Consider the following 12,457-nt stretch of genomic DNA (forward strand, 5'->3'; position numbering starts at 1 on the left):
CTTTAAAAATAAGCACATATTATTACTGAAATTTATTTAAACATATTTAAGTAAGAAAATGTTTTCTTAGATTTGGTCAGTTACCTTCACCCTTACTCTACTATCCAAGTACTAGAAAATTGTGGGCTGAGAACAGTTTAATGATTAGATAATTGTAAAAATAATTAAAACAGCAGAGGCAAAAGATATTTATTTTATTCCTCCTTTGTGTTGGCTTCTGTTTTGATTCTCACATTTGGAACTGATGACCTGAAATCTAGTAACTCTCACTACTATATTCTTTGAGAAGCAAAGATCATTGAGTGTAATTTTAGTTCAGTGTGAAGCTTAAAAAAAAAAACTGGAAAAATTATTCATGCTTTTTTTGTAATTTTGAAAAGGCCTTTTCAAATAGTAACTTGATGATTAACCAAAATTCAGTAAACAATATTTTGATTTAAAATCTAGGCTATAATCAATATCATATTGAAGGCATGCACACTTATAAATTTGAGTATAATTATTTTTGTTTACATTTGTTTTTTAATCTCCTATGTATTCATAATATTTTACCAAATTAATTATTATATCTAAATATTGCACATTCCATTCCCCATTTGTAAAATATTTGCTGCTTTTCAACAAGGTATGAGGCACTAACCTAGACACATGGGATATTTTAGTTAATATAGCATATGAAAAGATTATAATATCTGAAAATTGTCAACCAGAGGTACCAGTCATTGCTGGAGGAAGTTATCAAGAGGATGTGACTGCTGGTTAACCTGCACACTGGACCCGGGCAATTGGAGGCTCCACACCCACTCTCCGCCCTTGGGAAGCACCTTCTGCCCACCATTCCCACACCAAGGAGTTGTTTTAAAGACACAGCCTTGAGAGAGTAAGGTATGTTGAGACCATCTGGATTGAATACGTGACTGGACCCAGGTAAGGCTTCTATATAAACCTTTAAGATTTTGGTGGGAGATTGCAGAGATCTACTTGTCTTAAGGCCACAAAGGCAGGTCTCACATGTAAGATTCCTTGGTTATTAAAACTGCCACATATTAATCTGGAGTAGCCTGCCTCTTCTCTCCTTGTCCTATGTGTACAGGGTCCAGTTTAAGAACCAAAAAGAATTCTAGTAGAAGTGGGCAGACAACAATTAGATGACCAACAAATTATGTATAATGTTGGATGGTGATATTTGCTGAGAAAATATTTATTTTAAAATAAATGTGGAAAAGAGAAATGAGTTTGGAGGATTGCAGTTTTAAATAGATTGTTTAATATAGTCCTCATCTAGAAAGTTAGATTGTTTAATATAGTCCTCATCTAGAAAGTGGCATCTGACCCAAGACTTACAGAAAGTTACACAGTTAATTTCATGGATATCTGGGGAAAGATTGTTCCAAAGAGAGTGATCAGTCAGTTCAAAGGGAAAAATGTTAGCATCTTTAAGGAACAAGAAACCCAGAATAACTGAAGTGACATGAGTTAAGGATATAGAGGCAAATAAGATCAAAGAGATAATATGATCGAGATCTAGTAGATCATTTGGGAGGACTGACTCTAATTTTGAAGAACAGTTGATAAGTTTTGAGTCAAGAAATGAGATGCTCACCCTTATCTAATTAAAATAAACAAAAGAAAAAAGAAATGCAACCCGCTCTGTATTTGGTGTTCAAATAGATGGTAGGGGCAAAGGCCAGTAAGAAAGAACATTTAGAAGCATATTGCAGTTATCCAGGTAATACTTTTAGGCCAGGATTGTAGCAGGAGACGTGATGAAAAGTCATTGTATATCAGATAAATTTGAAGGTACAGTCAACACGATTTTCGAAAATATTGGATATGAATGAGAGGAATGAAGGATGACTGTAAGGTTTTTGGCCTGGGCAAGTAAAAGATCGATTTGTCATCAACCTACATAAAACAGGTGGAGAATAGGATAAATTTTGGGTGAAAATTAAAAGTTAAAATCTGGACATATCCCACTTAATTAGACATGCAAGTGGAAATTTAGAATAGTTGTATATATGTTTGGATTTTAAGAAAGGGGTACAGATGGGAGGTCTAAATTTCAAAATTTTCAGTTTATGTCTGTAATTATTGCTATATCTATTATCAAGATACAGATATAGATATGTATAGTAACTGAAAGAATAAGTAAGATCATCAAGGGCCAGGATTTAAATAGAGAAAAAAACAGATTAGAGCCTGGATTACTCCAAAATACGGAGTTAGGAAGAAGAAGAGGAACCAGTAAAGAAAACTGAGTAAAATAAAAGAAAAAACAGAAGAATGAAGAATCCTGGAAGCCACTTGTGCTTTTGCCAGGATAAAAGGAATAATCAACTGAGGTCAGTTCAACCACTGGCTAAGGTAAGATGTTGTTACTTTTTTTGTTGTATTTGTTGGCTTGTTTTTGTTGTTAATGCTCTTTAGTTTTCTTTACTAAGTTTGATTTTTAAGTCATTGGAATCTATTTCATATGTCTGAGAGCAGGATTGAAAGTAATAACATTCAGGTTGTGTGTTAAAGTTCTAATAATGTAGGTAGCTTCCTCTCAATGAAAAATATTCAGATATGAATATAGACAGATATTATATTTTCTGAAAATTATTGAACATGCAAAATAAAACAATGATTGTTTTAATTATATTTGGAACAGTGGTTACTCAAATGGCTTTAATTTAATTCTATCTCAAGTGTAAGCAGTCAAAGCTAATTAAGTTATTTTGTTTGAAAAGTAAGCACACATTACGTATTAATTTTCCTCAGATATTACCAACTCCACAGTCAAAGAGAATCAAGTGATTGAAACTAATATTATTGAGTGTATTGTGTGCATTTAGTGAAATAAAATTAACCAAACCCAATAGGGTAAATATTTTCAAGTCTATTTTTCTGGAGAAGTTAGGTAATTTTTTTACTTGCCAGTAAGGAAATAATAAAATCTCATCTGACTCCTAAATACATTTTTCCACTGAAGGAATTTCAAGCATTACTGGAAAATTATGGGAAGTATCAGTATTACACAGATCTGGTAATTTATTTGATCAAATCTGACCCTCCAGTTTATGGCAGAAACAATCTGTACCTATTAAGTATGAAATCTGTTAACTCTGCCCTTATGAACACTCCAGTAGTACATCATTGATTTCCAGATGAAGGAAAGGAATAACTCTGAAATTAAATTCAATATTGAATTGCCAATAAATGGTAGTTAAATTAACAATTCTTCATAATCGAGCTTAAAAACTTAATATGCCTTATCTGGTATCAATATGATTTTCTCATAGCAATTATAGGTCTACAACTGAAGCTTGGTTTGTTGTGGTGCTCTTAGTATTTATGGCATGGTGAACTCAGGCAGGCGATGCAACTACCAATTCCCCCATTTCTGATTTGACATAATCTCTTCTTTTATAAATAGTTGTTACTCATATGGTAATTATGGGCCTTCTTAGAATGTGTTTACTTATTGTCACTTATCCCCCTGGTGATTATAGAATAAATGATTATAAGGGGCATTAATAGGCATCTAACTCATTTTTTCTTACTACCTTAAGCCACTCTATATAATCCTCCTCAAATATTTGTCTGATTTATGCAGGAAGATTTCTAGCAATGGAGAAACTAATTACTTATTAAGGTTAAAAACTAATACTTTCTTAACTAAAACTAAAAATTTTCTGTTTTCTGGGCAATTCCAATGATAAGAAATTTTCGATTATTTTTTAAATACCCAGTATGTTTTTGTTTTCTTAGCATTAAATTAAACCTTTAATATGTGTTAGCTACTGGTGGTAAAATTATTGAAATAGTCTTGGTCTTTAAATATTTTACAACATAGTAACAGAATACATAAGTGCCTATTTATAAGTTAATAAGTCGTTGCTATTTTAAAAGGCTTGCTAACAGACTAGTCAAAGCCAAATTTCTATATAAATTCCACCTAGAAATTACCCTGGGCAAGATATTTGTTCCTCAAAGGAACAATAATACAGGAGAAAAAGAGGATAATTCATGACATAGAAAATGGATATCATGTAATCTCCTTGTGAAGTTTCTGTCTTTCAGTTTAGGTTTTATTCTCCAGACTAATCCAGGGCAAGTTTTCTACATTGCAGTCTTTCAAAATTTGCAAATGATTACTATGCACAATTATCCCTCTCTATTCTTATTTCCTATGTCTTAGGTGGTCCATATTCTGTTTTCTGGACAGTCCCAATCATTAATAAAACTTTACATTCCTTATCTCCAGTCTACCTGTCACTAGTTTTTTCAAGATTTCTTCAAATACAATGGCTTCCAACATCCTCAACAAAATTATCAATAAAAAAAAACTCCACTAATTTGTTAATGCACATTTTAAATGTTACCCAAATTATATTTCATCAATTATCTAATCATAAAGAGAAAAGTTGGAACTATCATTTCTCATTCTGAAACTATACTATTGATGAAGGAAGAGTGGTTTAGATTTTTTTCCTCATCTACACATCACTGACACATAGTTCCTTTACTCTCAATAAATTTTACTGGTTGATCCCATAGGAAAGAATTGTACAAAAAAATTGTTCACAAGTATATTTATAATATTTTTGTATTGTAAATGTGTCTCACATCCTTATTGATGGGTAGACATCAGTGATTGAATAAACACTTGTCCTTATTCAAGTGGTTGCAGGAGAAGATCACAACTTGTACCAAAGCTCACTATAGTCCTACCACATTCTATTTCCAAATTACATGCAATAATTTAGCTGCTTTTTCCCCTGAGTAAATCATGTTTTACCTTTAAAGATGTTTAAAAAATGTTATAAGTGAGATTAGAACTGCTTCTAGGAATTAAATAAAGTGAAATTTATTTTTATAAATACTATTTTATTTCACAAAAATATAAAAATATAAATATACATTTATAAAAATATGAATGAATTAACAGAAAGACATTCTTCAACTAAATAAATATGGCAGTAATAGTCATTCCTATTTCTTTAGAGATATATTTTTTCATATTAATTTACAAAGCAGTTGCACAAAGTTTCATTTAATAGTAAAGGTGACTGTCAGTCAGTTAAGAAAACATTATTTATAAAGTTCTTATATCTAAGCCAAGGCACAAAAAGCCTTTTATGTACTTTTTATCGGTTATTGATGTGATATACTTTCCTTCAGAGATTGTTAGTCAAAGAGGGTGAACTGGTTATTATTACTTTTTAAAATCTATGTCATTCGTGTTCATTCACAGAAACTTACTGATTAAGCAAACTTTTACTAAGACAACACCTAAGTATTGTTTGTAATTTTGATTTTTAAAAAATTTTCCTCCAAGGAAGAGAATGCAGGCCACTCCATCTAGTAACAAAGAGAGTACTTCCACTGATGTCCGTGAAGTCATACCATACTCTTAATCTCGGTCACTATCATCACCCCCATACATATCAGCAAGTTTTTTAAAACGAGGCCCCCAGTCGCTGAGGTAACCATAATCTTGGTTACAATCTACTGTGGGAGATTCCAAAGAACTGAGTGAATCTGCTATGGAATCATTCCCTTCATAGGCGTACGTTGCCAGTGAATCATAAGGAGGTGCACTTGGGTCTGAGTCATTTTCTTTTAATCTTCGATGGATAAAATCTTGCACATCAATATTTTCCCACAGAGGTACAGTCCTCCTTATCTGAAAAATTGTTTCAGGCATTACATCCCTTCTAAATTTACTATCTTCTCTTGCTTCTGGATTCCTTAATGTGCCAATGTCAAAAGCTTGGGTATCTTCTTCCCCGCCACCTTCATCATTGTAGGTCACAATGTTGTCCCGGACATCGTCTTTTGAAATTATCAAAGGTTCCTTTTTTCTTTGCCTCTTCAATGCAGCAAACAGCACAACTAAAACTATTAACAAAGACAAAAAAAAAAAACAAATACAACAACAACAAGAAGAAAAAACCAAAGAGAGAAAATTGTGAGATTCCATGATTCGGGTTTAAATTAATATAGCGCACTTTTGTATTTGTGACCTTGGTGTGGTGTAAGAAGTGTTAAGTTCATTTGAATATAAAGAGTAACTATCCTACACAAATACAGGATGATTTGGGCCAGTGACTGGATGTACTATATTGATAAAGAAACAGATACTGCAATGCCATTTATTTACTTTCAAGACTCAATCTCCTATGGGGCTCTGGCACTGAAAATCTTCAATTATGGCGAATGCATTTAGCCAACTATAAGTATGTAATACCTCATTCTTCCCCAATGCATGTTTGTTTCAAAATACTAAAATTCTAAAGCTACAATCATTATTATCCCAAGAGAAATTCAGTACCAATTTAATATTATCTTAAGGACTCAAGGGAATACAGGCAAAGTGTTGCTCACATATATGCATATGTCATGTGTATATATATGTATAATACGTTATGTGAATATATATCATACATATGTACACACACACACACACACACATATATATGCTACTAATCTCATCTATTCCCATATGTCACATCTGTTTAGTTAATTTCTTTTATTTACCTGGTTTTGAAAGCCTGCTTAAAATCTGAAATATAACTCTGTAAGCTACAATATAAAATTAAAAACTCAAACTCATCCTTACCTTGTTCTCATCTTACAGATATTACCCTATTTCTGAGGACTTCCTTGATACATAGTTGCATTCAAACTTTGGGGCTGAAATGTTAATTGTGCTCCCTGTAAATGCTGTATTATTATTTACATGCTTATGTTATCAAGTTAACTATGAACTTCCCCACATATGACATACTTCCTTATTTCTTGTTATACTACTGGAATTTAAATTATTATGCATGTATTTGACAATGAACATTTGAAATATAAATATATTTTGAAATTAAAAATTACATTTTAAAACATAAGAAAGATCACATGATTTCCAACAAAATACGTTTCCGTAGAAAATGAACCAAGTACATAATTTTATACATAAGAAAGTTAAGAATTAAAGAATATTTTCCAAAAGCATACTTATACATTTCTGGGGAGAAATAAAAACCAGGTTTTCCTTACTTTATGGAAGTTAAATGTTTTGTCAGTACTACTGAAGTCTCACTGAAAAATAAGAACATGTTGCCTCAGAAACCTACCATTCATTTTCTCAGTCTTTGTTTTGAGATTACACAAACTCATTTCCATTGAGACTGCACTTCACCATGGCCCTTGAGGCCTCTGTAACTACGCTTAAGGCCCATACAATGCTATTGTCATATTGGCCAATACATTTTCCTCAGCTCTTACTAACTGGTAATAAGAAAACAAAAGATTCATTAGAAGTATCTTCACTAACCTCTGCAGATCAGGCTTTGGGTGCCGAGCTATATTCAGAATCATGTTGAAGACATTTTAAAAAACTTTTCATTAATAATGAGACATATCTATACTGTCTTCTGTGAAAGGATGATCATAAATTAAGTCCAACATAGACCTGAAATCCACAAATCTAGTGAATCATGCAGTAGAAAAACAGGGTTCTTTCTAAGTTTAATACTGAATGAATTAATTTATAAATTCTCTATGCATAGAAGAACAACCATATAGTCAAATAGTTTTAAGGGTTTCTTAACTAATATAATGTTTACGAACTTTCACAAATGGTCCTCAGAATCTGCTCTGAGGGTTTTCTGCTTTGTCAGGCCAGAATTATCTGCTTCTTTTCCCTTGACTGAGGTTTTTAATCTGGTGTATGTGAACGAAATTCAAAGAGACTAAGGTAAGGAGTAGAAAAAAATGCTATATTCTGTAATATAGAAAGTTATATTTTCACTGTAACTTGAATTTAACATTTTTTTCTATTATGGATATCAGCATAAACTGTAGTGATAGTAACAGTATGTGTGACTTTTAAACCAATAGAAATCACAGATACTTTATATTGTATTATAGTTAGGATATATTACAAATAATCATTAGACTTGTTCTAGAACAAAGCACATACGACAATAATTAAACACGTTTTGCTTTTATGTATTTTGTTTAATTTGGATAAATGTATTTCCTTTTGTGTTACATGTCTTATTTTTATAAATTTAAATTATTATTCTAAATAGGTCCATAGCTTCATCTTCACTATGAAAGGTGTCCAAGGAACCAAAAAGATTAAAAAGCCCTGCCCTAGGTTTTAACCCGCTACTTTGCCTTGTAACATAGATAATAAACTATGAATTACATTTCTTCAAACTGTATAGCAGGATAGGTCTAAAATATTGTTGTCCATGCTATATCACCATTTTGCAAAAAGCAGACTCTTCTAACCTCAGAGATATAGAAACTATGTCCAGCCATTAGTATAAAGACGTGAAATAACAGCAAGTATGCTTAAAGAACTTCTATAATGAAACCTTATGAGTTAGAACCCATTTTAACTAAAATAATAGAAAATCATTCCACCTTTAGGCAATAAATTGAGAAGGTAAAATACAGGAATTGTGTGCCTTCTATATTCCCTGGGGCAGAAAGATGGCAGACTTTTCAGAATAAAAGAAGCCTTCTAGGATTTCTGCGTAGAGAAAAATATTATCCAATTTAGTTGGATAATGTTATAATATCTAAACCTATCTTTTTGGGTGGATTATGTTCCCTCATGTATGCATGCATGTCTTTATGTGTTAGTATGTGTTATATTAATATTGAAATTAAAAAATCAAATTTGAAATATACATATTTCCATCTTGTCCTAAATTAGGAAAGTAGAACTATTTGAGCAAATAAAGCAATATGATATCAGTAGCACTTAGCTAGAAGCGTAAGCCAACATTTAATCTCCATGAGGATACAAAAATATTTTATGGAGGAGTTGAACTTTCTAGCAGCAGGTGGAGATGTGGACTGCTGCTGCTGCTGATGGTAGTAGTGTGTTAAGTTCTAAACCATCCTACGAAAATGTTTTTCTGAATAGTTGGATCATCATAACTGAGACAAATGTTTTCCCCTCACTTTCATCAGTTCCCCACTGAAGTCCTGCAAGAATATCTGGCCAAAGGGATTTTATCCAGATAGCCTGAGAGGATTTGCAGTGAAAAGGAGCCAGCACATATGAGCATTGGGACATAAATTTGGCTAGCTCTCCTGCCCTAAGCATTCATTTTGGATGAATATTTGATGGAAACAAGTTTTGGGGGAATGTGTTACAGTGGAACAACTGTTTAATTGAATTAAATCATTGTCCTGTTAGGGCATGCTCAAAGAAAGCATTTGCACTTGGAAGCATGACTTTATTTAGAAAATATTGCTGGAGTAGGTATGACCACAATGCCATAGTGATATTTTAAGAAATGAGCTTAAAATTTAATTTGGTGTGTTGTGCCTACATTTAACAAATTTTATGAAAAAAAAAGTTTATCTTACTGTGACAAGTTAAATGCACTGGCCAATTCCATTTATGGTATACATAACTTAGTATTTGTTAGGAATATTATTTGTAAAGTAGTCTTTTGTTTTGAGGATAATGCTTAGAAAGGTGGATTCTGAAATAGAATAATCTGGGTTTTAATGCTAGTTAAAACACTTTCTGAATGAGTGACTGTGTAAGTTATCTAACCTTTCTGTAGAAGAATAAAAGCATTTACCTTATAGAGTTGATATGAAAATTAAATCAATTATTAAATGAAGTGTCCTTAGAAATGGGACGATCTTAGTTAACACTAAACACTATAAATATAAAACATATTTTAAAATATACGTATATATCACTAGCTATTATATCCTTGTTTTCAGTCTCTTTAAAGCTAGAACTATCCACAGTCAAAAACTCAATTGTTTTTCAATTGGAAGAACAATTTTAATACCAAGTTAAAATTTTCAGCCTTTAGCTCCAAAGAAGAGTGCTTTTCAGTGTGCAATCACTGGGTAATGAGGGAGAGAATTCCTTGAGTTGAATGAGCATATCTCAGGGGCATATCTTTCAGGGGCATAGTTTACCAAGTAGTATGACGACACAGAGAAGGATAGCGATGAGAGCTCCTGTGCTCAGGCCAGCAGAGAGGACCAAGGCCTCGGCATTGCAGGACTGCATGTTACCTTGATTATCACAGGCACACACACGAATGGTGAGTGTGCCAGTGCTGCTTTGGATTGGATAATCATTGTCAAAGATTAAAATTGGCAGCAGATACGTGCTCATTTTGTTGCGGCTATACCCATCTTTTCGAGTCATGATTCCTGCTGTATTATCTGAAAAAACAAAAAGTCAGACCAGTTTTAAAATTTTGCCTCTTAAGGTTTCATAATATTTGTCTTCAAAAATGTTCTGTACCTTTATTATCTACAATGGTGAAGTTTGGATTGAGGGGAAATTCTGGCACTGGTTCAAAGAAGAATTTGTGGCCTCGGGGAGGATCATCTTTGTCCATGACACTGACAGTCTGAATCAACTAAAACCAAAGAAAAATTAATTAAATAGAGCACACAAAGCAACTCTTGTTATTACAAGACATTTTAAATCAGTGTTTGAGCTTTAAATATATCACTGAAATTAAATACTGAAATTAAACAAAAAATTCCATTTTCAGAAAATTTTGCCAAGATTTTTTTTGTAGTTCTGGCTAATGTAACTTATTTAATGAAGAATGAAAAATGCCCATCAAGTATCAGTTTGCAGAGCACCTCTATGGATCATTATCTGATTCCTGGCCACTATAGTATCCAAGAAAAGAAAAGAAAAATTTGATCACGCCAGTCTTTTGTCTTTTAACATTGTTAATATATACTACCAGCCCATTTTATTATGAATTGGTTACCAATATGTTGCCTCCACGAGATAATGATTGTTTCAAAGGCAAAGGACATAACAGAGGTGTTTTTTTTAAAAAAACAAAAGTGCTTAGCACAACCACTCCTGGAGATTAAGGAAACTATAAATATAGTTTTGGGAATATGAGCAATATGCCATATAATATGAGAAAGGAGAAGATTTTAAAGCTGTGGGGCACCATAATTACAATCATACTGCATACTTTATTCAAATTGTTTGCTCTTCTTTTTAATGGTATTTGCAAAATTTAGAAGAATATACAAATAAATTCTTCTAAAGTTTTGTAAAATCATTGTTGAATTTGAGAAATTATAGCACCTCTCCGCTGTGCTCCCTGTAGGTCAGAGGTGTACCATAGTGTGAAGATGGAGCAGCAAATGACAGGTTGGGCAGAAAAATTCCATTGAGCATTTTATTGTGGATAAAACACAGAGCTACACATCAGGGTGCCTGTTTTCCAGTCCTGGGTCTGCCGTCTGTGTGATTTATAATTACAGTCATTTAATTACCATTACTTTCAAACTTCTCTTCTACAAAAACAAATAGTGGCACCACTTCCAGGTATAATAGTCTAACATTCTGTGATGAAGAATTATTAGAATTTCACAGTAGTTTAATGTATCCATTGTTTTGGTTATTGTGTATCTTCTATGGCCATACCAACCTGCATACTCACTAGTTAATACTTTTTCCTCTTTGATATTAACTATAATTTTGTTCATTTTATTGACAGAGACACATGTAACCTTATATTTCTTTATACAATACTTCTGAAAGTGCATAATTATTAATATAAACTTGATATGATTTTTCTCCTTACAAGATTGGCACATGACATAGAAAAATTTATATAAGATCTAATATTCTTGCTCAAACTTCTGTTCCAGAATAGCAATAATGTAACAAATATTTAGTAATATTTTAATCATAAACATCATTGATCCTTTCATTGTATGACTCTGAGTTCTTGAAATGATTAGATGAGCCATTGTTTAAACATATTTTAAGAGAGAATATATATCAGTAGCTTGACATCTATATTATGTTTTATTTTTAACCTTGTTAAATTTAACAGGAAAATTGTTTTCCGATTATATGAACAATGACATAGACATGTTAATAGCAGTAGTATATATTAAAAGAATTTTAATTAGTTAATATCAATTATACTTTATCATTATCAAATATTAATTTTGTAATATATAAATAACTCACATGAAACAATAAAAAACATGCTAATAGATAAATAAGTAAAGAATATCTACAGGCTATTATCAGTTGACTTTGTGTGCCTTCAAATTATATGTTTAAGACCTAATCCCCAGTACCTGTGTTGTGACTTTATTTGGAATAAGCTCTTTGCAGGTGTAATCAAGTTAAGATGACGTCATACCGAATTAGGGTGGACCCTAATCCAGTGAATGGAGTTCTCACAAAAAGAGGGAAATATGGACACAAATAGAGATACAGAAATAATATCATATAACAATGGAGACAGAGATTGGAGTAATTTGGGTCCACAAACCAAGGAACGCTAAGAATCACCAGCAAACACAGAGGCTAGGAAGTGGCAAGGAAGGATCCTCCCCTAAAGCCTTCTGAGAGAGCATGAACCTGCTGACACATTGATTCTGGACTTCTAGCCTCCAGAACCGTGTCAAAGAATACATTTCTGTTGTT

The 12,457-nt window shown here is 32.3% G+C and overlaps 1 protein-coding gene across 1 annotated transcript in view; it reads right to left on the bottom strand.

The window, feature by feature from the left end:
• Positions 1–5,398: 5,398 nt before the first annotated feature.
• Positions 5,399–12,457, bottom strand: part of CDH9 (cadherin 9) — a gene marked incomplete at both ends in the record, with an annotated part of 79,056 nt that continues 71,997 nt past the window's right edge. Inside the window, 3 exons of the mRNA XM_082650979.1 lie at positions 5,399–5,886; positions 9,946–10,197; positions 10,280–10,397. Of these exons, the coding sequence (XP_082507105.1) occupies positions 5,399–5,886; positions 9,946–10,197; positions 10,280–10,397 (858 nt within the window). The remainder of the gene's footprint in view (positions 5,887–9,945; positions 10,198–10,279; positions 10,398–12,457) is intronic.

This window comes from Grampus griseus (genome assembly GCF_964374135.1).
Source record: "Grampus griseus genome assembly, chromosome: 3".
NCBI classification, from domain to species: domain Eukaryota; kingdom Metazoa; phylum Chordata; class Mammalia; order Artiodactyla; family Delphinidae; genus Grampus; species Grampus griseus.